The sequence below is a fragment of the Microcebus murinus genome, chromosome 12, assembly GCF_040939455.1.
Source record: "Microcebus murinus isolate Inina chromosome 12, M.murinus_Inina_mat1.0, whole genome shotgun sequence".
NCBI lineage: Eukaryota > Metazoa > Chordata > Mammalia > Primates > Cheirogaleidae > Microcebus > Microcebus murinus.
Genome location: NC_134115.1, coordinates 72,452,184 through 72,478,981, shown reverse-complemented (window position 1 = coordinate 72,478,981; position 26,798 = coordinate 72,452,184). Strand labels below are relative to the sequence as shown.

The following is a 26,798-nucleotide window of genomic DNA, read 5'->3' as shown; positions in this document are numbered from 1 at the left end:
CCGTCAGTGTTGTCTTGGTTTGTGAATTGGATCTTCTGTGAATGTAGTTCTCATTTACAGTGACTTGTATGGTGTCGTGTTCACTGAGATGATTTAGTATGTTTCTAACAAAATAAGCAAATCGATTCTGTTTTTTATATCTTTGATATATCATTTTAGGTTAATATTAACACAACTTTTAAAAAATTTTGAATTGGTAGCCAGTAGACATATTTTTATTAAAGTATTATAATTTTGTCTGACTTTTTTTGTAGAGCTTAGCCAAGATGTTGCCTCAAAAGGCCTTGGGTTGGTTTATGAACTAGGCAATGAACAAGATCAACAAGAATTGGTTTCAACACTTGTTGAAACACTTATGACTGGCAAAAGGTATAGTGAACTTGAAAATTTTATTTTTTTATTTTAATTTTTTTTTGTTACATCCTGCACTCCTTTTTGAGAAATGAACTTGAAAATTTTAGAATTGAACACGTAGGGCAAGTATATGCATATACTGAGAATATGCTATGGAAAAAGGAAAATTTAGCTTTCCATTTTTCTATTTATTATGTCTTTTTAAAATTGCAAGTCAGTGATTGCTATGCTGTGGATAGGAGTTTATTCTCCCAGTGTATACTGTTCATTTTAGAAGGATGCCAATAGGTCACACTTTGAAATTTGAATGGTCCCACGACAGTTAATGCATTGGATTACAAGTATTCCATAAATACTGTTGGCTAAATGAAAATTAAGATGTGGAGAAGAAGCTTGCATATCCTAGTCTAATCTCTGAAAAGTATGTGAAAATCATTCTTATAATTGGTTGTTTGCTGCTTTATGTTGCCTTCCTTGTAGGAAAGATAGTTTTTAATGTGTGACATTTAATTCAGTGTAACTTTATATGGGATGTCTTTTATATCTATTTGTTCATTCTAGATCTCACTTTACAAAATTCCCAGCCTGATGGAAAGGAGTAGTTGACTTTTATATCTTGCATAGTAGACATTTGATAGGGAATTCAGTTTTATTAGATTGCAAATGAATTGTATCCATTAGTTGAATGCTGATATGAAAACTTTGCTAATTTAAATTATTATTGTCTTGGCTTAGAGTTAAACATGAAGTTTCTGGAGAGACGGTGGTATTTCAAGGGGGAACCCTTGGCAAAACACCAGACGGGTAAGTATGCCTAATCCATCAATCAGATACTGTAAACATCTTTAAACGTGTGTGTGTATGTATATTATGTTATGTTATATTATATTATATTATATTATATATTATATTATATTATATTATTTATTTAGAGACAGAGTCTTGCTTTGTTGCCCAGGCTACAGTGAGTGCCGTGGCGTCAGCCTAGCTCACAGCAACCTCAAACTCCTGGGCTCAAGCAATCCTGCTGCCTCAGCCTCCCGAGTAGCTGGGACTACAGGCATGCCCCACCATGCTCGGCTGATTTTTTTCTGTATATATTAGTTGGCCAGTTAATTTCTTTCTACAGTATAATAGAGACGGGGTCTCGCTCTCACTCAGGCTGGTTTTGAACTCCTGACCTTGAGCAATCCGCCCGCCTCAGCCTCCCAGAGTGCTAGGATTATAGGTGTGAGCCACCGTGCCCAGCCTGTATGTATGTATTTTAAACCTGGTAAATAGAGGTTTATGTCACAGAGTAACATAAAATGATATTTGAGCAAATATTATTTGTGCAGAGGAAAGTTAACAGGACTCAAGGAAGTTATCAGAATTAGGGTGGTCTAACCTAGAAAAGACTTAGGGGAGACAGATGTCTTCAGATGGCTCTTTTGTGATTATGAGAGATTTGTGCACAGTGACGGATTATTGAGTTGCCTTCCAGGGTGGTGAGGGCTCCACTTCATGGGCATTGCAGGTACATTTAGGTTGTTTACCAGTAGCAGTGTAAAGGGGCTTAGGAATTGTTGATAATTGAATTAGATGACTTTTTATATTCTTTTCCAACCTGGTTTTCTGCCTTTATGGTGACGAGATAACTCAGTATTAGAAATTGAGTGAAAAATGTAATTTAAAATGTCCTAGTAATATTAATGATATAATTTTTATTAGGCTGGGGATAGAGAAATATATTATTGCCTCCTCTTTTTTTTTTTTTTTTTTTGTTTCCAAGCCAGGGGCTTTCTACGTACAAGGAGCTTTGTTCTCTGGCAAGTGATCTTAGTCAGCCAGATTTGGTATATAAATTTATGAATTTAGCTAACCATCATGCAATGTGGAACTCTAGGAAGGTAAGTTACTATCACGGGACAGTTTTTAATTTTTACTTCCCTAGAAACCAAATATACTACATTGGCAGATAGTGGCAAATGATATGCAGTGCATTTTGTAAAAGTCTGTGCCTGATTAGAGAGAGACAAACCACCACATAGCAACTATTATTGCTCGGTAAAGCTGGGACACCCAATAAAATCAGTCTGTCTTTAGGAACAAGTTTGGGAGGAAGAATTTTGTGATCCTCACATATTTAATATGTTAATATTTTACCACAACAGATGCATGTGAGTCACTTCATCTTCTCATTATTATCTTTAGGGTGCTGCTTTTGGTTTTAACGTAATTGCTGCCAGAGCTGGAGAACAGCTGGCTCCTTTTCTGCCTCAGATAGTTCCTCGACTTTATCGTTATCAGTTTGATCCCAACCTTGGCATTCGACAGGCCATGACAAGTATTTGGAATGCATTGGTCACTGAAAAATCCACGGCAAGTATCTGTGGACTCGTGTTAGGAAAATTCTGTAGCTTGTCTAAGGTCATGCACAGGATTTAAATCCAGTGTTCATCTTCCTTTCTACATTGTATACTTATTTGTGTAAACAAATAACTTTCTTTTATTCCATGCTTTTTTTCCTTCTTTCACAGTATCAAAGCTGCTATGATAACATTTATGGAAATCTCCAAAATGGAAACAGTCTGAATGTCCATAGGGTGAATGGTTAAGGAAGTGATAGCACATTCACACAAATGGAATACTAAATACTGATAGGTGCTATTGATGCAATGGACAGTGGGTCATAGTCCCACCTCTAAGGAATTCACTTAGTTGGGGAGAGAGATAAGGAAGCAAGCAGTTACCGTATTCTTTTCTCTCTTGGTTCCCTATCATTTGGCTGTTCATCATGCGCTGTCCTACTTGTAGATATTAAGATTTCTCAGGGCTTGCCTCTGAGTACCTTTTGCTCTCTCAGCTGTCACTGTAGCTGTTCCAGGGCATATAAATGTCATCTTCATTGTGATAGTTCCCAGTCTTATACTTTTGGTCCAGATGTGACTTGTGCTTCAGTGTTGCATGACATCTTCATTTGGATGCTGTTTTAAGATACCATAAACTTTAGATGTCCAAAACAGAACTTAACAGCTATCTCCTCTGTTCTCCTCACTGTTCACCCACTATGGGAACGCAGAGGAGAGAACCTTGGCCAGTCTTCTTTGAGAAAGGGATGGCTAATTTGAATCTTGCGGGACTACCAACCAAGCAGGACATAGAAGGCTATTGTAGGTAGAGGTATTAATAGTATGTGCCAAGGAATGGAGGTAAGACCAAACATGGTACCTTTGGGGCAGATGAGTCACAGCAGGCTTTGTGTGATGCCCAGGTGATTGGGCTTTATTCTCATGCACTGAGAAAAATAAGAGGATTGAATGTGCATTTTAGAATGATCATTCTGGCAGCTTATGGCAACCAAAGTGGGGAGAGATTTGTGGGCTGAGAGGCCTAGGAGAGACACTTAGATTGTTAAATTCAGAAACATTGTTATTGTGGTTAAGAGTGAATAATTTGATTATTAATCGATTTTGCATTTTTCATTTTATCCTTTTGCTTTCATTAGGTGGATAAATATTTGAAGGAAATTCTTGAAGATTTGGTGAAGAACCTTACAAGTAATATGTGGCGAGTACGAGAATCCAGGTACCATTTTTAGGAATATAAGACTAATCAAATCAAATTGAATCTTTTTCCTTGAAATGTGCAAGTTTTATACTTTGTACAAAAGGAATAAGTTAAAACTACTAAATAGCATATTCCTAGTTGCTTAAGTTAGACAGTTATTTTTCATTGTTTAAACTCTGATCAGTGGTTTTCCTAAGTTGTCTTAGTTTATATAAGTATGAAATAAAAGAAGCTCAAGATTACTTGTTAAATTGGTTGACACCAAGATATGTTTACATACTGTTATGAATTTGTAGTGTAGCATTTATTTATATATACAAATTATATTTAATCTGTTCCTAATATGTGATTGGAATGTGCTAGGCCCTGGGAGTGCACTGTTGAGTAAAATATGATGTATCATCTCAAAAGAATTGTATTATAGTTGTGAGAAGCAAACATTTGATAGTTGTAAATGCCATGTATATGTGGTATATTTGTGGCACCAAGAGAACAGTCATTACTGTCTTAGGGTCCAGGAGAGGGATTAGGACTAAAATTATAGGTGGAATCTGTATTCTTGTTTACTGTAAATGTTTCTTAGTAAAATATTGAGCTTTCTTGATCATTTGAAACCAAACTATTTATTTTCAGCTGTTTAGCTTTGAATGATTTATTGAGAGGAAGACCCTTAGATGACATCATTAATAAACTTCCAGAAATTTGGGAAACACTTTTTAGAGTGCAAGATGATATCAAGGTATTGTAGAAATAAGTCTGCATTTATTTATAGGATAACTTAAACTGGAATTGTTAAAATATGTATGTTATATATATCAAAATTCCATATCCAGACTATTTTAAGAGTTTCCCTTCAAAGTTTCAGTGTTAATGTGTCTGTGAGGATTGAGTATCCTTAGATCTAAATTGAATTGAATTAGAAAAAAAAAGTGGCCACAGCCTGACTTTTTTTAGTAGCGATCTCATGGTGCTATAGGATTAGGGACAAATAATGGTTTTGAAAAAATACATAGTATTTCTCTTTTAATTAGTTTCATAAATTAGATTAGTCATTCCCCCCAAAATATGACCAATTCTTCTGTATTTTTCCTGGACAATCTACATCAAAGGCATTTTGATATCTTACCATTATATTAGATACATCACTTTTGCCTTTCCTTTTTCTTTATCCACTAGAGATTTTTAAGTCTTTCATAATCCTCACATCTTTATATATTTGCTTTTATAATACATTTAGTTACCGAGGTGTTATACTTAATGTGATGAACTTATTAACATTAAAACTTTCACTTGACCCTATCAAGCAACATCTGTCTTTTCTCATACCGTTCCTACGTTTATGTGTAAGTCTACCTTTCATGTCTGTGAGGTTGGCAAGCTGTTTGAAAATAAATAGCTGAATAATAAGGTCAAATAGATCACACCTAATGTTTAAAAATTAATAATATGGCATTGTAATATGTTCCTTGATGGGCAAAGAACCTAATGAGACATTTTTTTTTAAAGCTGACATTAACCGTTGATTTTTTTTTTTCAATATTCTTTGTAGGGTGTGAGGCTCTTAAATTACAAATTGTAGGATAGCTGATAATGAAACTCTCTAACTTGTATGATGTCACACTTTTCTCATTTTTAGGAATCTGTCCGAAAAGCAGCAGAACTAGCTCTGAAAACTCTGAGCAAGGTGAAAACTCCTGTCTTTCATTGGGGGCTGGAGTGGGGCTGGGTTCTATGTGAGTATGACAATAATGATTTATTTTTTGTCATATGAAATGACAGTTAGCTGCAGTGTAATTGCCTTCATGTTATGGTTCACTACTCTTATAATGAATGAGAAAGTGGGTGCTGTATATAGCACTGGAATGCTAGTGTCTTGAACAGAGTATACCTCTTGTCTCTTTAAATGGTGAACTTAACATGATACATTCACTTGACCCTGAGGAGCACGTTATTCACTTAGATCAGGCGTCCTCAAACTATGGCCCACGGGCCACATGCGGGTGTTTTTGCCTGTTTGTTTTTTACTTCAAAATAAGATATGTGCAGTATGCATAAGAATTTGTTCGTAGTTCTTTTTAAACTATAGTTTGGCCCTCCAACAGTCTGAGGGACAGTGAACTGGTCCACTGTTTAAAAAGTTTGAGAACCCCTCACTTAGATCAAGCAATGTCTGCCTTTTCTCTTACTATTGCTATGTTTCTGTATAAATCTGCCTTTCCTGTCTATGAGGTTGGCAAGCTTTTCAAAATTAAGTAGTCTCACAGTTGAACTTGATTTTGTAATATATCAAGGACTTTTACATTCTAGTTGCACAAACCTTGCCATAGGTCACCTTGTTAGTAACTAATAAAACTAGGTTCTAGATGTTTCTCATTCCAGATTGTTCTTGATTACTATATTGTGCTGCAACCCCGAATTATTGATCATGATAATGATGATTTTTAAAATATTCTTCAAAGTGCTTATATGTTTTCACATTTCATCTTCAACTGTTTTGTCCCACATTTCAAAAATAGAAGACCAAAGCTTGGAGAGGAAAATGCATTTTTACTCCAAATTTTCTATTTAGTTATTGGCAGACCTAGAACTTAATCCCAGATCTCATTCCTCTGTCTCTTCCTGTAGTGTCATAGGAAGTAGGTTCACTTACTCTTTTGTATGGATACGTGAAGTAGAAAGTCTTTTGTCAGATGAGTGTCTTACTGGATGAGAGGTCAGTTTCACTAATGTCCATGCTCTTTATATGTGAGGTTTGTGTCAAAATGTGTGACCCTGCCAAAGGAGCAGCTGGCCAGAGAACCATCGCTGTCCTACTGCCTTGCCTTCTGGACAAAGGAATGATGAGTCCTGTGACGGAAGTTCGAGCCCTCAGGTGTGGATCAGTTGATGAAATGAATGTATTGAATTTGCTCAGTTCCTAGCCATTTAGGAGAAATTGTGTTTCTTTCAAGGCTGGATTCTTGAAAATATAGAGAAGGAAGCTGAGGAGAATCCATTGAGGTGACCTTGGGTCATTTGTAAAAAGTTGTGAATCAGAATGTTTTTGCAGAAACATCCTCATGTGACCTTGTTTTTGCCCAGCATTCTGAGTACATTGTGTTACTCTATTGTCATCAGCTGCTTATTCCAGCAAGCACATTTTCTTATGCCACAGGTCCTTAGGAGCTTGCTGGCTGGTTATAACACTTAGTAATACTGTTCCACAGATTACTGTATTTAAGATAAGATACCATCTGCAACAATGAAATATTAAAAAAATATATGTATACTTTTAGATATATGTGGCTGTTTTAAGTTAAAATCAAAACACACATTCTAGTTTGTGTTTTTTTTTTGTTTTTAAACTAGAATGCTATCTAGGAACTTTATCTGTTCCATTTTTATTTCACTCTTAAAAATAGAACAAAGTAATATTAACAGTATTTCGTGGTACTTAGGTAGTTTATGGGGGAAGAATCTTTTTAGAAGGTTTAAGGAATGAAACCATCACCATAACATAAAAGTGCAAGGTGAAACAGCAAGTGCTATTGTAGAAGCTATAGCAAGTCATCTAGAAGGTCTAGCCAAGATAATTGATGAAGATAGCTACACTAAGTAGATGAAACAGCCTTATATTGGAAAAGATGCTGTCTAGGACTTTCATAGCTAGAGAGAAGTCAATGCCTAGCTTCAAATCTTCAAAGGACAAGCTGACTCTCTTGTGTTTTTTTTTTTTCTTTTTTTTGAGACAGAGTCTTGCTTTGTTGTCCAGGCTACAGTGTGTGCTGTGGCATCAGCCTAGCTCACAGCAACCTCAAACTCCTGGGCTCAAGCAGTCCTGCTGCCTCAGCCTCTCGAGTAGCTGGGACTACAGGCATGTGCCACCATGCCCGGCTAATTTTTTCTATATATATTAGTTGGCCAATTAATTTCTTTCTATTTATAGTAGAGACGGGGTCTCGCTCTCGCTCAGGCTGGTTTTGAACTCCTGACCTCGAGCAGTCCGCCCGTCTCGGCCTTCTAGAGTGCTAGGATTACAGGTGTGAGCCACCATGCCCAGCCTCTTTTGTTAATGCAGCTGGCTAAAGCAGCTGGTTATTTTAGGTTGAAGCCAATGCTCATTTACTATTCTGAAAATCCTAAGGCCTTTAAGAATTATGCTAAATCTACTCTACCTGTGCTCTATAAATGGAACAACAAAGCCTGGATGACAGCACATCTGTTTATATCATAGTTTACTGAGTATTTTAAGCCCATTGTCGAAAACTACTGCTAAGAAAAAAAGGTTCCTTTCAGAATATTAATGCTTGTTAACAATACTCCTGGTCATGCAAGAGCTCTGTTGGAGATGTACAAGAAGATGAATGTTGTTTTCATGCCCATTAATGCAACATCAATTCTTCAGCCCATGGATCAAGGAGTCATTTCAACTTTCAAGTCTTATTATTTAAGAAATACATTTTGTAAGGCTAGAGCTGCTATAGGTAGTGATTCCTCTGACAGATCTGTGCAAAGTCAGTTGAAAACCTTCTGGAAAGGATTTAACATTCTAGATGCCATTAAGAACATTCTTGATTCATGGGAAGAGGTCAAAATATCAACATTAACAGGAGTTGGGAAGAAGTTGATTCCAACCCTCTTGGATGACTTTGAGGAGCTCAAGACTTTAGTGGAAGAAGTATATAACTGCAGATTTGGTGGAAATAGCAAAAGAACTGGAATTGTGAGGGGAGCCCAAAAATGTGACTGAACTGCTGCAATCTCATGATAGAACTTGATTGCATGAAGAGTTGCTTTTTTGGATGGGCAAAGAAAGTGATTTCTTGAGATGGTATTTACTTTTGTCAAAGATGTTGTGACTTTTTCAAAATGACAACAAAGCATTTGGAATACTCCATAAAGAGTGATAAAGCAGCAGAAGGGTATGAGAGGATCGACTCCAAGTTTGAAAGACGTTCTATAGTGTTAAAATGGTATCAAACTGCATCACTTGCTACTGAGAATCTTTGGTAAAAGGAAGGGTCCATTGATGTGGCAAACATCATTCCTTTCTTATTTTAAGAAATTGCCACAGACATCCCAACCTTCAGCATCCACCACCTTGATCAGTCGGCAGCCATCAGCACTGAGGCAAGACCTTCCACCAGCAAAAAGATTATGACTTGCCGAAGGTTCATATCATCATTAGCATTTTTTAACATTAAAATGTATCTATTTTTAGTCAGAGTTTCTGTCACCCCAGCTAGAGTGCAGTGGCATCATCATAGCTCACTACAACCTCAAACTCCTGGGCTCAAGTGATCCTCCTACTTCAGCCTCCCCAGTAGCTGGGATTACAGGTGTGTGCCACCACGCCCAACTTATTTTTCTATTTTTAGTAGAGATGGGGTTTAGTAGAGCCTGAGCCTCTTGCTCAGGCTGGTCTCAAACTCCTGAGTTCAGGCGATCCTCCCACCTCAGCCTCCCAGAGTGCTAGGATTACAGGAGTGAGCCATCATGCCTGGCCTAAAATATTTTTAAATTAAGGTATGTACCTTTTTTTATTCTTAGACATAATGCTATTACACACTTAATAGACTACACAGTGGTGTAAACAAAACTATTATATGCGCTAAAAAACCAAAAAATTTGTGTGACTTGCTGAAGTGAAACCCACAATATCTCTAAGGTATGCCTCTATATCTTTGGGAACCACCATTGTACATGTGGTCTATTCTTGGCCAAAATGTTGCTATGTGGCACATGTCTGTAATATAATGGCAGGGGGGAAAGTGTGCTTGTATGTATGGAGTAGGTATAAATGAAACAGAATTGGTCAAATGTTGCTAATTGTTGAACTGGATGGAGAATACATAGAATTTCATTTATGGTTCTCTCTACTTCCATATGTGCTTGAAGTGTCTATAGTAAAAAGTAAAAAAAAAAAAAATAGTGCCCAAGACCAGGCTCTGTAAGCATGTGAGTATATGCTTGAATGTAATAAGCTATAGAACATCTTCATTGTTAGATTTGCTTTTTGGTTTTATTAAAAGGACTCAGGAGTTGTGTTCTGTGTGTTTGTAGCATTAACACCCTTGTGAAGATCAGCAAAAGTGCGGGAGCCATGTTAAAACCACATGCACCGAAACTCATCCCAGCTCTGTTGGAGTCCTTAAGTGTATTGGAGCCCCAAGTTCTCAATTACTTGAGCCTCCGGGCTACAGAGCAAGAAAAGGTGAGTTGATAGTACAGACTTATTGGTAACTGTCATGAGGGAAGAACCCCATTAAGATACTGAGGTCCATTTGAATAATCCTTCTAGTGTCCTTAGACCAAGTTCACGGCTGGAATGATATTGTTACAAGAACATTCCGTGACCACATGTGGTATTTAATTTTTTTGTGGAGGGAGGTTGTTAGCTCATACACTGTCTTGTGAATCAGATGAAAACTGCCACTTCCAAAAAAATGTGTTAACATTAGTTCAACACAGTTTTTTGTACATGTTTATTCTTTTCAGGGTTGGGTCTACACCTTCAGAGTCCTTCTGTGGACTCCCCTGCCCTACAGGTAAAGAAAATTTGCACCTAGATTTTGACATAGTCCAAAATTCTTCTGCTTTTCAGATATACTCTAGTTACCTAGTCTGTGATTGGTCATTTTTTAAAAATTGCAGATGAAACATCTATTATGCAAAATTAAACCAAAACAGAAGGGTAGAAGGTCATGCCCTGGGGAGGGTCCTCTCTCCCCATCACCGCAGTATCATTCCTTGAGAAGTACCCATAGTCAGTAGTTTCCTGTGCCTTTTTTTCAAATTCTTTTGTAGTCATAGGCTACAAAACCAAACAAACGTACTAATTTTAAAATAGTGTGAGACTGTGAATGTTGTTCTGCAACTTGTTTTTTTAACAGTATGTCATGTCTATAGTAGACTTATTTCATTCTTTTTAATGCATATATAGTATTCTACGGTAAGATGATTTTGAATTTTCATAGGAGAGTTTTTGCAATAGCAAAGATTTTGAGTGTTCTTTTTTGTCTATATCTCTGCCAACATTGAATAACATCAGTCTGATAAGCGAGAATTTCATTGTTCTAACTAGCACTTTCCTTTTCCTAGTGTTGTCTATTGTCTTTTCATATTGTATTTATGTTTTTTTCTATGAATTGTATTTCTATACCAGGCTTGTGTTTCTATTTGGCTCTTTAATTTTTTTACATTTGTCGTTATTTTTTTTAGTACTATTAAACTTCTGTCATATATAATGTTTTTTCTCAGTTCGCTGTTTGATTTTTAACTTGCCTAAACTGTTCTGATAACTTTCTTTCTTTGCTTCTGATGTTACTGTTTCTCCTCCATTCATCATGCTTTCCTCTTTTAGCAGTAGACTTGCCTCCTTCCTGGGTGCTCATAGGATATTTACTAAGAATTAGGAGACATAAGTTCTGGTCCAAACTTTGTAGTCATAGACAAGTCACTCTTGTATGCCTTACTTTTCTCCTTTATTACGTCTACTTAATTAACCTCTACTTTAGCATAGTTAGTTATTAGACTCAGATATCATTGTAGGTAGATATGAAGGCTCATTACAAAGGTAAAGCACTAAATATGTAAAATTTTTTACTACTTAGACACAATTGTTTAAAACCTTATAAATTTTCCTTTATTTAGTAGATGGAGAACGTGAAGCTCAGCAAGGCAGAATGACTTGCTCAGAGCTGTACTATGTTAATTTCTATTATATTATCTCAGTGTGTTACCTGTAGTGAGATGCTGCTTTTCCTAGTAAATTATTAAAAGATATTAGAGTTAAACTTATGTTTGCCTTCATTATATCTACAGATTATTTTTTTAAAGTTGTTTAGTTTGGAAGTAAAGCCCTTTCATGGGAGTATTAGTGGGTTATTCCTAATTATTGAATGTCCAAGTGACTTGAATTTGTGTTCTTCAGGCTGCCATGGACAGTGCACGACTCAGTGCTGCCAAATCCTCTCCCATGATGGAAACAATCAACATGGTGAGTGTCTGAATAATAATGAGCAAGTTTGTTTACTTACCTAAAAGAGTAATTCTTCAAAGTCTTCAGGCTGCATTAAATGAAGTAGAGACTTAAGGGATGAGTCAAGCAGTTATTGTGACTCCAGTTTTTTATTAGTCTAGTTCTTTTTTCTTCTGTAATACTAGAAGGAATAATTTTCCAGATACTAGAATCATTCCAAATTTCTGTTACAAGGGATAACAACATATTAAAAGATCTTTCTATAAATTTACATCTGTATGTCTTTGGTGTGTCTTTTTAGAAAGGTCCAGAGTTTTACCCCTGCCTGAGAGTTATCTTTGGGAGGAATTAGGGAGGTATAAGCTGGAGGTATTTAATGAAGTAGGTAACATAAAAGGTAGGTGAAGAGTATTGAGCATCGTTGATACATTGTTTCAGTCCCAGGAGGGGATTTGCAGTAAAGACCTGCTTGGCACTCTGAGGTTTTGATTTCTGAAGTTATTAGAATCTGGATAAAGTCACTATGCTGTGTATACCCTGTAGTGGCTAACTAAGATTGTGAGCTACTTACTAAGTTGATCACAAAGCTGGAGAAAATAGCTATTTTGTAATGCCTCCTGGAGGACTATTACCAAAATTTGGTGTAAGAATGTTATATCTTAGTTGGATTATTTGGGGGGGAAATAAGTTGAAAGAAATGGGAAATGCTAATTAATACCATTTAGTTATGTTCATTAATCATAGAATATATGTCATTGCATTTTCAAAAATAAAGACCAGCAAATTATAGGAGAATTCATCTAAGAAGTTGACTTACTAGAGGTGGTTTGGTAGGGTAGGCTCACTGAAGAATATTAATTTTAGTCTAGGTTTTTTTATTCCAAACATGGATCGATAGACAAAGTAGGCCTAGAGAAGTCCTTTATTCTTGGGTAATTATTATTTTTGCTTTAGTTAATTGATGTTTTTCTTTTCTTTTCTTTTTTTTCTTAAGGGACAGGGTCTTACTCTGTCACCTAGCCTGGACTACAGTGGCACAATCACAGCTCACTGTAAACTTGAACTTCTAGGCTCAGGTGCTTCTCCTCCTTCAGCCTCCTGAGTAGCTAGGACCACAAGTTCACACCACTACACCTGGCTAATTTTTTGTAGAGATGGGTTCTGGCTACGTTGCTAAGGCTGGTCTCGAAGTCCTGGGCTCAAGAAATGCTTCTGCCTCAACCTCCCAAAGTGCTGGGATTACAGGCATGAGCCTCCATGCTTGGCCTGTTTGTTTTGGTTTTTCTTGTTGAATCACTGATGAATGATTTTTCTGTTTGTAGTACAATGATGGTTTTAATATTGAAATGAGAGCAAAATCAAACAGAAGGTTTTCAACTTCATGTCAAATCCAGTGGCTACATATTTGACATAGGCAGTTTTTTTAATTGGATATGGTACTGACTCAATTACTTGCTAAGCTTTACCTGTATATTTATTCTTTTTCAAAAGTGCCTGCAATATCTTGATGTGTCGGTGCTGGGTGAGCTAGTTCCTAGATTGTGTGAACTGATCAGAAGTGGTGTAGGTCTTGGAACTAAGGTAAGTAGTGTATTTTTCATAAGAGGAAGGATGCATCTTCATTAGTTGGGCCACAAAAACATAATAGCTGTCATGTTTAAAATTCATGTTTTATCACAAAACCTAATATTATTAATATTATATGTTAACCATTTGATTTCTGTGGTTGCACTGATAACTGAAAACATATTACTGATTCAGGAAATAAACTAAACATGTTCCAGTAAATATTGTCTTACCTATTTAGTGGAATCATTTCTGTTCCCTGGTTGCCATATACATGCCTTCTGGGTTCTTATTCGTTATCAGTTCATGGAAATGCTCATCCAGTTATCAGGATATTATTGTTTGAGGTGGTGATTAGCATTTCTCACAGTGGGCCAGCAGGTATTTGGATTGAAAAATGCCTTCCTTTTCAAGATCTTTCAAGGATCAGATACCACCCAGTACCCTTTTTCAAAGAAATAACTCACGTTTTTTTTTCTTGTGACAAAATTAACACTTGCTTGTATTTTAAAATCTTAACATTTATAGATTGGGAGAAAGTTAAAAATAAAAATTGTCCATAATTTCAGCATGCAGAGTTAATCTGTGTTAATATTTTGGAGTGTTTCTTCTGGTTTTTTTTCTGTGCATGTATCTCCTACAATGTCTTCTTTAAAGGCTATATGACACTCTATTATATGGATGTAACATTATTTTAATGCAAAGAATATCTGACTTACTGTTAGTTTCTTTTTTTTTTTAATATTAAAGTGCTGTGATGACTATCTTTGGACACATCTGAAGCTATTTCCTTAGGTTAAATTTCTAGAAATGGAAATGTTAGCACAGTGATGGATAAGACAACATAAATTGCTCTCCCAGGAAATTGTACCAATCTTCTTTTTCATGGTGTTCAAGATCACCCATCTTCCCACTGTAGGTCTTGTAAAAAAAATCTTTGTATTACCATTATAGTTTGAAATAAGAGTTTTCCTTTTCCTAGATTGAATCCTGGAGGGGCTGTTAGGCTTCATATATTTTATGTTGTTAAATTTTTGATTCCTAAAGCAAATGGTTTGGTAGAACATTGTGACCATCTAGTTTAAACTTTTGCCTTTGTAACTCATAGGGCGGCTGTGCCAGTGTCATTGTGTCATTAACTACTCAGTGTCCTCAGGACCTAACACCTTACTCAGGTGAGTTTGTCAGATGATGTGTGGTGACATTTTTGCATGGCTGTGTCTTGTGTACAAAATTTTAAAAGGTAAGATAATTATTCAGACATGCTTGGGATGCTGTATGCTTTTTCTCCCCTCAAAGCCCCCCCCCCCAATTGCCTTCTCTGTAGGAAGTGCAGGGTTTATCAAGCTTAGCAAGTTTTTACTGTTATTTGTAAGTATTTGTTTATTTCTTCGTGGTATGAGGAAATAAAAGTATCTGCCATTCTGTAGGACTTGTTCACCATTTATAGCTAATTTTACATCAGCTATAGAAAAATTACATTTTTCTATTCTTAGATTGGCTTCTGAAACAGATTAATGAACTTTATGCACCTGGCTCTCAATTTGCAACTTTTCCCATGGTATTCTAGACACAGTGTAATTTTTAATTTGGTATCAGGCAAAGGGAAGCAAATGGATAGTACAAATACAACATTCAAGGGATCTAAACTACTATGGAGTAAATTAGATGTTAATTACAGGATTATGTTTGTTTTCATTTTGGGAACAGAGCAGAATATTTAGTCAACCAAATATCAGATTTTTTTCCCTTTATTTCTGATAGGTAAACTTATGAGTGCTTTGCTTAGTGGCCTGACAGATCGGAACAGTGTGATTCAGAAATCCTGTGCATTCGCCATGGGCCATTTAGTTCGGGTGAGTTGAATTTGTTATTTAGTTAAGTAAAACTCTGATAATTACAGAGAATGACTAAGATTGTTTCTTTTTCAGACCTCACGGGACAGTAGCACTGAAAAACTTCTGCAGAAGCTCAGTGGCTGGTATATGGAGAAAGAAGGTACCTTCCCCCTCTATTTTCTGTCATTTTTAATGTAAATGTTAACAAACTAATAAAATAACAAATATTCTTATCCTCCGTGATTTTATGTGCTTTGTCAGAAATACTTGTAATTGATTTTACCTATTTATTTGTTTTGCTGTGATACAAGTTGAGTAATAGTTTATTTAGATTGGTTACCCTTAAAAATAATAAATAAATATCATAAAGATTTGGATTTCTTCTGCATTTTCAGAGCCCATCTACAAGACCTCCTGTGCTTTGACTATTCATGCTATTGGACGCTACAGCCCTGATGTATTAAAGAACCATGCCAAAGAAGTCTTGCCTTTGGCATTTTTAGGCATGCATGAAATTGCTGATGAGGAGAAATCTGAAAAAGAAGAATGTAACTTATGGACTGAAGTGTGGCAGGAAAATGTACCTGGTTAGTAAATGGTACCTGTGAATTAAACCTGCTTCTTAGGAACCACAGCTAGAATTTTTTACTTTCTTCATAAATTCCTCTGTAGTTACTTTCCCAGAACCTTAACAGCATGCATCCCACTTAATTTTAAGCCTGTCCAAATTGCTAAGTTCTCAAGGTTGACACCCAGAGCTCTTCTCTTGATTTACTGCTACCCATGTGAGAGAATACAAACTCATTTGAAGCAAAGTAGAGCTTTACATTTTTAGTTGAGGGTGTAATTGTGGTTTTATGTTGCCTTAGCGTATTATTTTATAATAGTGTTTTTTACCTTGACACATATTAATGGATGATCATTTGTGTGACACCCTCCCATAGGCACATCAAAGTTCAAAAAGTCCTACCATTGTAGAATAAGCCTCACCCCCATATACTTTGAGAGAGTGGAGTCTTTTAACAGTTGAGAACCACTGCATTAGACTGATGGACACTGACTTTTTTCAGACATAGAAAAGTCAGTTAAGTTTTCTTTCCACTTAAAGGTTGTTTTAATTTTGCTTTTTATAACCTAGGTTCCTTTGGTGGCATTCGATTATACCTGCAGGAGTTGATTACCATTACCCAGAGGGCTTTACAGTCTCAGTCCTGGAAAATGAAAGCCCAGGGTGCAATTGCCATGGCATCAATTGCAAAACAAACAAGTTCTCTAGTCCCTCCATATCTGGGAATGATACTGACTGCATTGTTACAAGGCCTGGCTGGAAGAACATGGGCAGGAAAGGTAAAGAAACCATTCATGCCCAGTTAAATTTAAGGTTTCCTTAAGGGACTCCAATTTCATCTTTCATTTTCTATAAAAATAAGGAACTGGTTTTTTTTTTTTTATGACTTTGGATGGATTGTTTTTGCTAACCAGATTTCCTAGCCGTTGGGAAGCTTTGGGTAAATTTTGCTTGATTTACTGTGATATTTCATCTCAAAGTATAACTCCTATGTCCTTGTAATGCACAGTAATGCTGGAAATTGATATATTTATCATATTCAGCCTTCCAAGTTATAATGTCTTAAACCACATTGTTGCCATTTTATGCCTGTTGACCTCATGAACAGATCAGGATTGGGCATATGTGAAATTGAGTAGCAAGATGAGCTGCTTCTAAACCTGGCCCCGAAGATGCCCATCTGTGGGGCCTGTGAATTACTAACAGTCATTATTTTTTTTTCCAGTTTAGGAATATGTATTTAATACAGTCATCATCTTTTACAAATAGAAAAACCAATAATATAATACACAGAATCTATGCCATTCAATTCGAAGAGTCTTCGGTACAAAAGCTCAACAAAGTCCTTTAGATGCAATTTCTTTTGGGTTTACTAACAGTCATTATTTACACAAGGGCTATAGTAGGGTACTTACAATGAACACTCAGTGGGGAACATGAGATTGTGGCAACAACTGTATATTCAACAATGTAAATTATTATAAAATTTCAATAGTGGCCCATGCAGTGCTAGTAAAGTGTAGTACCTGACTAGTAGTCAGACCTAGTTCCAATTCTGTGGTTGTCACTCCTATCTGTGTGACCGTCATCAAATCGGTTCTCTAGGCCTTTGTGAAATGGAGATGAAGATAATTATCCTGTGTCTGTGGTTTGGAGTGAAACTTGGTGGGTGTGTTTATTAAACAGGACAGTGCATTAAAGATAAGGTGACTCTTGTTACTTTTTGTTGTCATAGTTATCATATATTCCTGTGGTAATTGTAGTCATAGTGTAGAGAGTGTAAATGGCGTGTTTGGGCTTAATAGTATTCCCTCATCTTTCTACCCCTTAGGAAGAACTATTGAAAGCCATTGCCTGTGTGGTGACAGCTTGCAGGTAAATGTTCTTTCAATGAAGATGCCATTTCTTCAACTGAATCTGAGCGGCAGCCTTTATTAACTGTTCTGATGCTTTTGTATGGATCCTGTAGTGCAGAGCTGGAAAAGTCTGTCCCCAATCAACCCAGCACAAATGAGATTCTTCAAGCTGTTCTGAAGGAGTGTTGCAAAGAGAATCTCAAATACAAGATTATAGCCATCAGCTGTGCAGCTGATGTCTTGAAGGCCACCAAAGAAGACAGATTCCAGGAGTTTTCTGACATTGTTATACCTCTCATTAAGAAGGTAATGACCACCTATATCCTCTTGGGTCTAGTTTATACTTTTAAAAAAAAAGCGTTTTTTTTTTTTTTCCCCTCTGCTCTAATTGCATGTTTTATGTATTAGTTTTATTGCAGGTAGCAGAAAAATTGCAAAATATCACGGCCTCAAACACGATAGAGGTTTGTCTATCACATAGTAGTTGGGAGCCTCACGAAGATTTCAGGGATTTTGGCTCTTTACAGCTCTCAGCACTGCCATGTGTAGGCTGTGGTCATTGTCCTCAGGGTCCATAGTGTATTTGTGTTCCAGGCAGGCATAGCAGAGGAGATGAAGCAGGGATGAAAGGTCACAGTGGGCCTGTCAGTTTTCTCTTATGGAGAGTTCCTGGAAACTGCTACACAGCACTTCACTTATATTCATCTCATTGGCGAGTATTTACTTACATTAGCCATATCTGGCAGCAGATGAAGCTAGGAAAGGCAGTCTTCATTCTGGATGTCCATTTGCCCTCCATGGTAGGTAGAAGAGGAGAGCAGATTATGTAGTGAATGAGCAGTTTCTGTCGTACTAAGCTTTATCTTGCAAGCATCTGCAGAAGCCACCCCTGTGTCCTAGGGTGAAGGAGCTCAGTGTACCATGTCGATTGCTTCTGCCATATACTGGGGGACTTTGGCTAAAAAAAAAAAAGGTATTTGGTTTTGGAAAATGGAGTGCTCATTTTTAAAGTTTGAGTTCTGGTTCATAGAAAGAGGGGTATGGTTTACCTATTTATTTGTGAAATGAGTTATTTTAAATAGCATTCTTGTGTTGCTGCTAACGTGCAGTTTTCTTTCAGTAAGAAAGAAAGACTGTTCATATAATTTCTGTCATACACATAATGGTATAGTGTATGGATTCAGGAGACTTGTGTTTTCTGTTGATTTTGTCACCAGCTAGCTGGACTAGTTACTTCCTTTGGCCTCTGTCTATCAAGAAAGAGTTTGGATTTAGATTATTGCCAAGTTCCTTCCATCTTTAATTCTCTGATTCTAATGCAACTCTTCTTATGTTCTGCTCAAAATACTACATATACAGTATTTTTTATTTTTATTTTTTTGCTTTTTTTTTTTTACAGCTTTCTTTAAAGTATTTCCCAAATGTATTTAGAGGTATAATAGTCCTGTTACAAATTCTTCTTACTAATGGGAAAACTTACGGTAGAGAATTTAGCATTTAATTCTTGCTTAGTATCTCCTGCTCTGATGACCGATTGCTTTAATAGTATACCTGTAACTTTAAAGAATAAAATATTAAAGTTTGCCTTCCTTTTCTTGCTATATCCTAGAACTCATTTGAAAGCACTGGGGTCCGAGCAACCAAAAATGAAGATGAGAATGATAAGGAAAAGGAGCTGCAGCTGGAATCTCTGCTGAGTGCCTTTGAAAGCCTGGGCAAAGCCTGGCCCCGAAATGTGGAGACTCAACGTAAGCCCCAGAAACCGCGTTTGAAGAAGTGCTGCTACTCAGAAGTTACTTAATGAGAACAGATTTTCTGTATGACAGATTATAGTTATTGTTCCTTGTAGAGCCTCATTAATTGTGAGAATTATCCAACAGAAATTTTACTTCTACATGAGCATATAATCTCATTGATCATTGTATTACTTTACTAGGACTGCTGTAAAAACACTATCACAGGTTGGGTGGCTTAACCAATTTATTTCTCTCAGTTCTGGAGGGTAGGAGTCCAAGATCAAGGTGTTGGCAGTGTTGGTTTCTTCTGAGACTTTTTTCCTTAGCTTATGAATGGCCATCTTCAACCTGTGTCTTTACATGTTCTTTTTTCTGTGTCTCTGGATCCTAATCACCACTTCTTATAAGGACACCTGTCAGATTAGGGCCCACCCATGTGACCTCTTTAAATCTGTATCTTCTGACATAGTCTGAGGTACTGTTGGTTAGGATTTGAACATATGAATTTTGTGGGACATGATTCAGCCCATAACAATCATGGTATATTTTATGCAGATATTTTGATGATAAATAGATTTCTGTTACTCTTCTTTATGATCACAGCTCCATTCTGAGAAATATACAGAATTTATTAGTGGGGTCTCTTCATCTCAAATTAATGGCCTTCCTAGCAAGTCTTCAGTAAGCAAGTGAAATCTCTGTTTCACTGAGAAACTCATGACTGTTTAGAAGATGTTCATAATGGGACATGTATTTCTAAAGGATTAAATACAAACAGTAAACCTTGTTGGAGTAGGTTGCAATTAATTTGGAGTTCTTTTACAGGGTCTTAACCTTGGGGTGATGCTATTTAAGTTTGCCTTGTGTTGATCCTACAGTGTATCCTACTGAAAATCTCAATACTCTTGAATGTTACAAAAAGTATTGTTGATTATAGGTGATTCGATATATCTAAAATCCAACTTAAGGTTTTCTTTGAGTTCTGTCATTCTTTGTATGAATTGATGTATTTGTTATGTTATAGGAAGGATTGCCCAAAAGGTACAAATTTGCAAGTGAGGCTATAGTGGAATTCCTCTTATTTGACATCATTAAGACTATTAACTTTTTCTTACTAGGTAGAGAAGGAAGAGAATTATATCAAAAAGATGATACAGATACAAAGCAGTTTATTTTATAACATAAGACATGGAAACGTAAATTTATTTGCCAGTTTTTGAGCACAGAGCCAAGGCCTTTTTGAGAATTTAACTGTTATACATTAGCTTCTTATAGCTATCTTATAATGTACAATGTACAATTTCTGGTTTTTGCTTCTCTAAAATAGAGAAGGAAATTTCAAGCTATTATGAAGCAATCCAAGTGCAGAATTCTGGCTTTTTACCTCCTCACTCCATGTTTACATTTGTTTGAGCTCTGCTAAATTCTACAACATTTAAAAATAACTCCTTTGTTGAGTTTTCTACTCCTGATTCATTTGTTGGTATAATATTAATTATATAATTATAATAAAAATTGAGTTGGCATAATAGTTTTGTGATAAAGCACTGTTGACTCTTGCTAAACCTACACTTTGCAAAAGGTTATCAGTGTCTAGAGAGGAGCTCCTGGCTTCCAGAGTTCTGCTTTCTTTGGCTGTCATTGAGGAAGTTTTAAAGGGGAAGGGGAGTGTGGTTAAAGTGCTGTCTCAGTTCCAGGGAGGATGAGATGTTTTGAAAATGAACATTTTATAAACAGTTATGTTGCACCTTTGTGGGGGTGGTTGGTATCTGATCAAGGAAATGTGTTTGGGAATTTGGATACAAAAGTGACACTCAAGGTTTTTTTGGAAATTCATGGCATTAATTAAAGGCATTTATTATTTTCTCTTCTCTCTCCTTCCTACTTTTCTCTCCCTTCTCCTCCCTTCTCTGTCCCTCTGTCTCTGGCTCTCTGTCCCTCTGTCTCTTGCTCTCTGTCCCTCATTTGCTCTGTCTCTTGCTCCTTCACACTCTCTCTCCTGCTCTATCCTACTTGGTCCTTTTTTCCCAGGTTGTTATCGTCAGGAGCTGTGCAAATTGATGTGTGAACGGCTAAAACTCAGCACGTGGAAAGTGCAGCTAGGAGTCCTGCAGTCAATGAATGCCTTTTTTCAGGGGTAATTTGCTCATCTTTCAGGTTTTTAAAATTTTGTCTACACCCCTAGCCTTTTATATATACAATGGAATTATTATAAATTTTAAATCTGGTAGATAAAGTGACATGATAAAGTGATACATGCAGATAGAAATTGTTTGTACCAGGAAGGTTTTAGAATGTTTCCTTAGTAACTAGCATTTGCATCTTGCTTTCTGATTTGTATAGGTTAATGCTTTTAGAAGAAGAACATGCAGATCCTGAAGCTTTGGCTGAAATTCTCCTTGAAACTTGTAAATCAATCACATATTCTTTAGGTGAGTGTAGTAAACTGAAATTGATAAGGAGTCCTAATTTTTTTATTTTTTTAAGAGACAGGGTCTTGCTGTCTCCCAGGCTGGAGTTCAGTGGCATGGTCATAGCTCACTGTAACCTCGACTTCCTGGCCTAGCTTAGATTATAGGTGTGCACCACCATGCCTAGCTAAATTTAAAAATTTTTTTTGTAGAGATGGGGTCTTGCTATGTTGCTCAGGCTGTTCTGGGCTCTAATTATTATATGAAGCTAAGGAGCTGAGCTTTAAATATTTCCTACCTTGTCTGGAACTAAATTTCTAGAAATCTCCTACTTAAATAATCTATATGTTTCTCTAAACTAGAATATTTTAATCTGGAACTATAATAGGATTTTATCATTTAGACCAGAAAAACCTTTGTGACGAATATTTACAAAATTTTTTTATTGGGAAATAGTTTAAAGCTTACAAAATAGCTGCAATAGTAGTACATAATAATACTTGTATACCAACGGTCCCCAGCCTTTTTGGCACCAGCGACCAGTTTTATGGGGGGCAGTTTTCACAGATAGGGGCTGCTCGCCTCCTGCTGTGAGGCCTGGTTCCTAAGTTTCATGGAAGACAATTTTTCCACAGACTGGGAGGTGCTGGATGGGGTAGGGGGGAGCGGAGTCAGGCGGTGATATGCAGCTTGGGGACTGCAGCTGTGTATGCTTTACCTAGAATCCTCTGTTAACATTTGGTCCCATTTGCTTTGCCATTTGGTGTCTATACGTGTGGATTTTTTTCTGAACCACTTGATATGTATATTGCTTACATCACTCCCTTTATTCCTAAATTCTTTTGTGTACACTCTTTTACATAACCACAGTACAGTTGTCAGCTCTAGGTAGTATAATGTGGATGCAGTATTTTTTATATCGTTCATATTCTAGTTAGTTCGCTTGACTAAGTAATGTTCTTTATAGGATTTTTTTCTCCTCCCCTCTGTTAGGGAATCCAGTCTAGGATCATTTATTGAATTTTGTTCTATCTTTTTCGTTTCCTTTGATCTAGAACATTCTTCAGCTTTTCTTTGTCTTATATGATATTGACAATTTTGAAGACTAAAGTTCCCCTCTCTCCCCTTTTTGAAAAACAGAATGTTTCTCTTTTGGTGTTTGACGTTTACTGATAATTAGATACAGGTTATGAATTCTCAGTTGGGATACTACATTAATGATGTATCCTGCTCACATTAAGAGGCTCACAGTGTCCATCTGTCCTCATTTGTCTTGTTAATTTTGATTACCTGATCAAGGTACATCAGTTTTCTCTACTTTGTAGTTACTATTATATTTTTTCCCCTTGTGTCTAAAGGTAGCTTGTGGGGAAAAAAACTGTTTAAGACTATTCAGATAATCCGTTGCTCTTCAAAACTGTGTCTAATAAACAATCTGTGAGAAGACACTTGAAGACCATGCAAATACTTTTCATCTTCAAAATTTCTTCTGTAGATTTAGCATGCATTGATAATTCTTTCCTGAACCAGTGTTTACGAAGATGATTTTCCAACTCTAGCACTTTCTCCACATTCACGATTTGGTAGTTGGAATTCTAGTGTAAGCAAGATTCCTCTCTTTATCGCTATCTATTAGTATTGATTTGTGGATTCCTTCCCCTTTCAAATGATTTATGGTTATTTTTCTTAATTAATTTGTTACTCAAATTGTCCCAGATTTGGCTAGCAGGAAGTCCCTTCAAGCTGACTCCTGTGTCTTTTTGACAAGTCACCATCATTCTTTGTAGCACTTCTGCACTTTGTAGCAGAACAAGATGTCATAGGTTTATCTCATGCCTTCCCTGCCCTGGGATTGGTTGTGTGTTAATTTTTTTGGTAGACAGTTTTACTGTGAAGCAGATAGCATGTCAAAGAGTAGACGCCAAGAAAACATGTTTCAGTTGCAGTTGTTAGAGGTAACATGCTTTTATGAATAAAGAACTGGCAGCTAACAAACTTGTCTTTGCAGTGTTCCAGGCATCCCTGCCTTAGCCTAAACATGGGTCTTGCAGTATCCTTTGGTAAAATGAAGGGAGGGTCATGGAAACATAGAGACTGTTCTTAGGTATGATGTGAAGATGACTGTGTGTTTGAGAGAGTGTCTTTTAACCTCCCACTTCTAAAATGGATCTTTTAAATATTGTCATTTTTTGTGGTGATTGATATATTTGGCCAACAATTGTTGTTTTTTGTTTTCTCAAAATAAGGAATGTGGACGTGTCGCACATTTCAAGTATTTGATGATAATTCAGCTTCCTAAAAAAAAAGAAACCAGATGTATCTTTTCCTAGAGTTATAATTTCTGAATATCTTTCTTTTAATAACACTAATTTAATATGGGAGGTTCAATTTTTAAGGCATACCTTATGAACTGTGTGATTTTCTTCTCAGAAAATAAGACCTACTCATCTGTGAGAACAGAAGCTTTATCTGTGATAGAATTGCTGCTTAAAAAACTTGAAGGTGAGTGCCCATTAGTTCTGATTGAAGGACCAGAAAGCCAGGACACTTTATGGCATATGTTTTTAGAAATTTTTTGTTTTCTGTTTTTACTTATACTCTAAGCCTATACTCTGAAGTACATATTAATATACATGCATTATGCAAGTATAATGTACAAAGCTAAAACTATTAAATTTTATTTAATGTTTACATTTGGTAATCTTTTAATTCATATACTTTTAATGTATTATTCAGCTATAGTTATCCCAAAGTAATCAAGTTTTTGTTTCCATCATGAATCCCAATTTAATCTTGGTTACAGGAAGTAGTTGACAGTGGCATGGGAGAATTTGCTGTATGTGTACAAAGCAGCAGAATGACACACTGAAAAGTAGAGTCAGAAAAACATTTTAACAGTTACCTACCTGAGTCGTCAAATTTGATAGCAGTAGTTTTCTTAATCTTACCTTTTTTTTTTTCTGTTTTCTTTTTCTTAAACTTTATCAAGAAGCACATTTCTTCTAATGTTCTGTTGTGTCAATGAATAAAGAAAACTGCTAGCATTTCTTCAGGGGTGTATCTGCTACTAATTCAAAAGGAGCCCCCTCCTCTTAATTTTTTTAACTTCATGGATTAAGAATGAAGAAGATGGAGTGGTTTTTTTTCACAGCTTTGTGTATTTGCTCTTTGACTTCTGTTTCTGTCTTTGCTTAGCAATTAAAACACCTCTCAGGGCTCCATTGGATAGGCCTTTTAGGCTCAATTACACTAAACATCTCATAATCTCTTTTTTCCTTGTTGAAATAAAAGAGCAAGGCGCTTAGTCATATTACCAAATTCTCAATTTTCCAGATACGTACTAATACAGTCTGGATGAGGAATATGAGACTAAGAGATGAATAAGTAACTTGCTTGGAGCCACATTGGTAGAAAAGGGCAGAACCTTATAAACAAAATTTAAGATTTGATATACTTTCTTATTTTCTAAAATTTTCATTATGTGTATAGTTTTCTGATGCTTTCCTTGGAGAAAAGAGTCACAGAGTATCATGTTTATCAATCTGACCTTGCAATTATGAAATTTGTTTCAAGATTTTTTTTTTACTGACTGCATCTTATAAAGTGGCCTTGTGGTGTTGTGGAAATGACTTGTTTGCTACTGTGTGCCTTGCCTTGGTACTTCCTTCTTCACAATTTGCTTCAGTGTAGTTCACTTTTCTTCATTTCACTATTACTGGGGAAAGGAGATGAAACTACCTGATGTGCTTTTCAGGCTATTGTCAATGATTAGGTTTTGACACACCTACTGAATCTGTGATCACTATAAACTGATCTGTTATCAAGTGGTTGCTTTGTATTTATTTTGGGGATAGTGTATATGGAGAAAAAATAGTTTTAACTTTTTTTCCTTGCTTGTTCTATAAGGATTGTCTGAGTTTTTTCCTTCTTTCTTTTTTCATTCAGAATCTAAACAGTGGGAGTGTTTGACATCTGAATGCAGAGTGCTCCTGATTGAGTCTTTAGCTACTATGGAGACAGACAGCAGACCTGAGCTGCAGGAGAAAGCATCATTACTGAAGAAAACACTTGAAAACCTGGAATAAATTAGAAGGGGAAGAAACAAACAAGTGCCATGTTCATTGGGGGTTGAAATGGTGGTATTCTTTGAAAAACCAAGTGGGGGAAAGTAAAGATTAATCTGTAGCATGCATCATTCCTTGGCTGAAATAATAATAAAAAAAAAAGCCTTAAATTTTTGTTTTTTATTAGCTTTATTTTACTTGATGTGTTTAAAGTATCTGGGCTGAGTGAGCTTAATGGAACCTTGAATGTTTGAGAGGTGGTTGAAAATGAAACTGGCAGAAATAGTTACTAAAAGTTAAAGTTGTTACTAAAGGAATTATTAGACAAAGTTGCAGAGCAAACTGTATAAGAATCTTAGAGCTGCATTCAAATTAAATAAAGTTATTTCAGGAAGGGACCCATAAATCATAGTCTAACCCTTTTCTTTTACACCTGAAGAAATAGGCTCTGAGATGACATAGGCCTTTGCTAAAGATCAGAACCCCAGTGTTTAACGTCCTGCCCAGTATACATTTATTTATTTATTTTAACAACCTGCTGCCAAATCAGTGCTAACCCAAGATGAAGTACATTTAGGGTGTCATACATAGTCCTTTTATCAGAACTAAAGTGGCCCTTACTGTTGGGTTCTTGAAAGTCAGAGCTGAACATTGTCATGTGTTTAAATAGTTTATTTTTAAAAAATGATTGTTTAGCATCTTTACAGATTGGGAGGGTGAATTCGGTCTCCGTATGATAATTCTGACTGTCACTCTTTTCAGGAAGATGAAGTAGTTAAGGACGAGATTACTCATTCTTTCTGTATCTTGTGTATCTCTGGTTGCATATCTTGCAAAACCAAAAACAACAATGACAAAATCATGGACTGCCTTGATTTTGACCATGTATAATCTCA

General features: G+C 36.2%; 1 protein-coding gene across 5 annotated transcripts in view; it reads left to right on the top strand.

Annotated features, from left to right (window-relative positions):
- Positions 1-26,072, top strand: part of ECPAS (Ecm29 proteasome adaptor and scaffold) — a 110,412-nt gene extending 84,340 nt beyond the window's left edge. For all 5 annotated transcript variants that reach the window (XM_012736714.3, XM_076008918.1, XM_012736712.3 and 2 more), the window contains 23 exons: positions 255-369; positions 1,090-1,158; positions 2,126-2,243; positions 2,548-2,715; positions 3,842-3,921; positions 4,537-4,642; positions 5,540-5,587; positions 6,654-6,775; positions 9,946-10,096; positions 11,816-11,881; positions 13,355-13,444; positions 14,538-14,604; positions 15,194-15,285; positions 15,361-15,427; positions 15,663-15,854; positions 16,406-16,614; positions 17,667-17,710; positions 17,805-17,997; positions 19,301-19,439; positions 21,459-21,564; positions 21,771-21,859; positions 24,269-24,340; positions 25,784-26,072. In XM_012736714.3, coding sequence (XP_012592168.3) covers positions 255-369; positions 1,090-1,158; positions 2,126-2,243; positions 2,548-2,715; positions 3,842-3,921; positions 4,537-4,642; positions 5,540-5,587; positions 6,654-6,775; positions 9,946-10,096; positions 11,816-11,881; positions 13,355-13,444; positions 14,538-14,604; positions 15,194-15,285; positions 15,361-15,427; positions 15,663-15,854; positions 16,406-16,614; positions 17,667-17,710; positions 17,805-17,997; positions 19,301-19,439; positions 21,459-21,564; positions 21,771-21,859; positions 24,269-24,340; positions 25,784-25,923 — 2,543 coding nt within the window. In that variant the 3' untranslated portion in view covers positions 25,924-26,072. The remainder of the gene's footprint in view (positions 1-254; positions 370-1,089; positions 1,159-2,125; positions 2,244-2,547; positions 2,716-3,841; positions 3,922-4,536; positions 4,643-5,539; positions 5,588-6,653; positions 6,776-9,945; positions 10,097-11,815; positions 11,882-13,354; positions 13,445-14,537; positions 14,605-15,193; positions 15,286-15,360; positions 15,428-15,662; positions 15,855-16,405; positions 16,615-17,666; positions 17,711-17,804; positions 17,998-19,300; positions 19,440-21,458; positions 21,565-21,770; positions 21,860-24,268; positions 24,341-25,783) is intronic.
- The last annotated feature ends 726 nt before the right edge of the window (positions 26,073-26,798 follow it).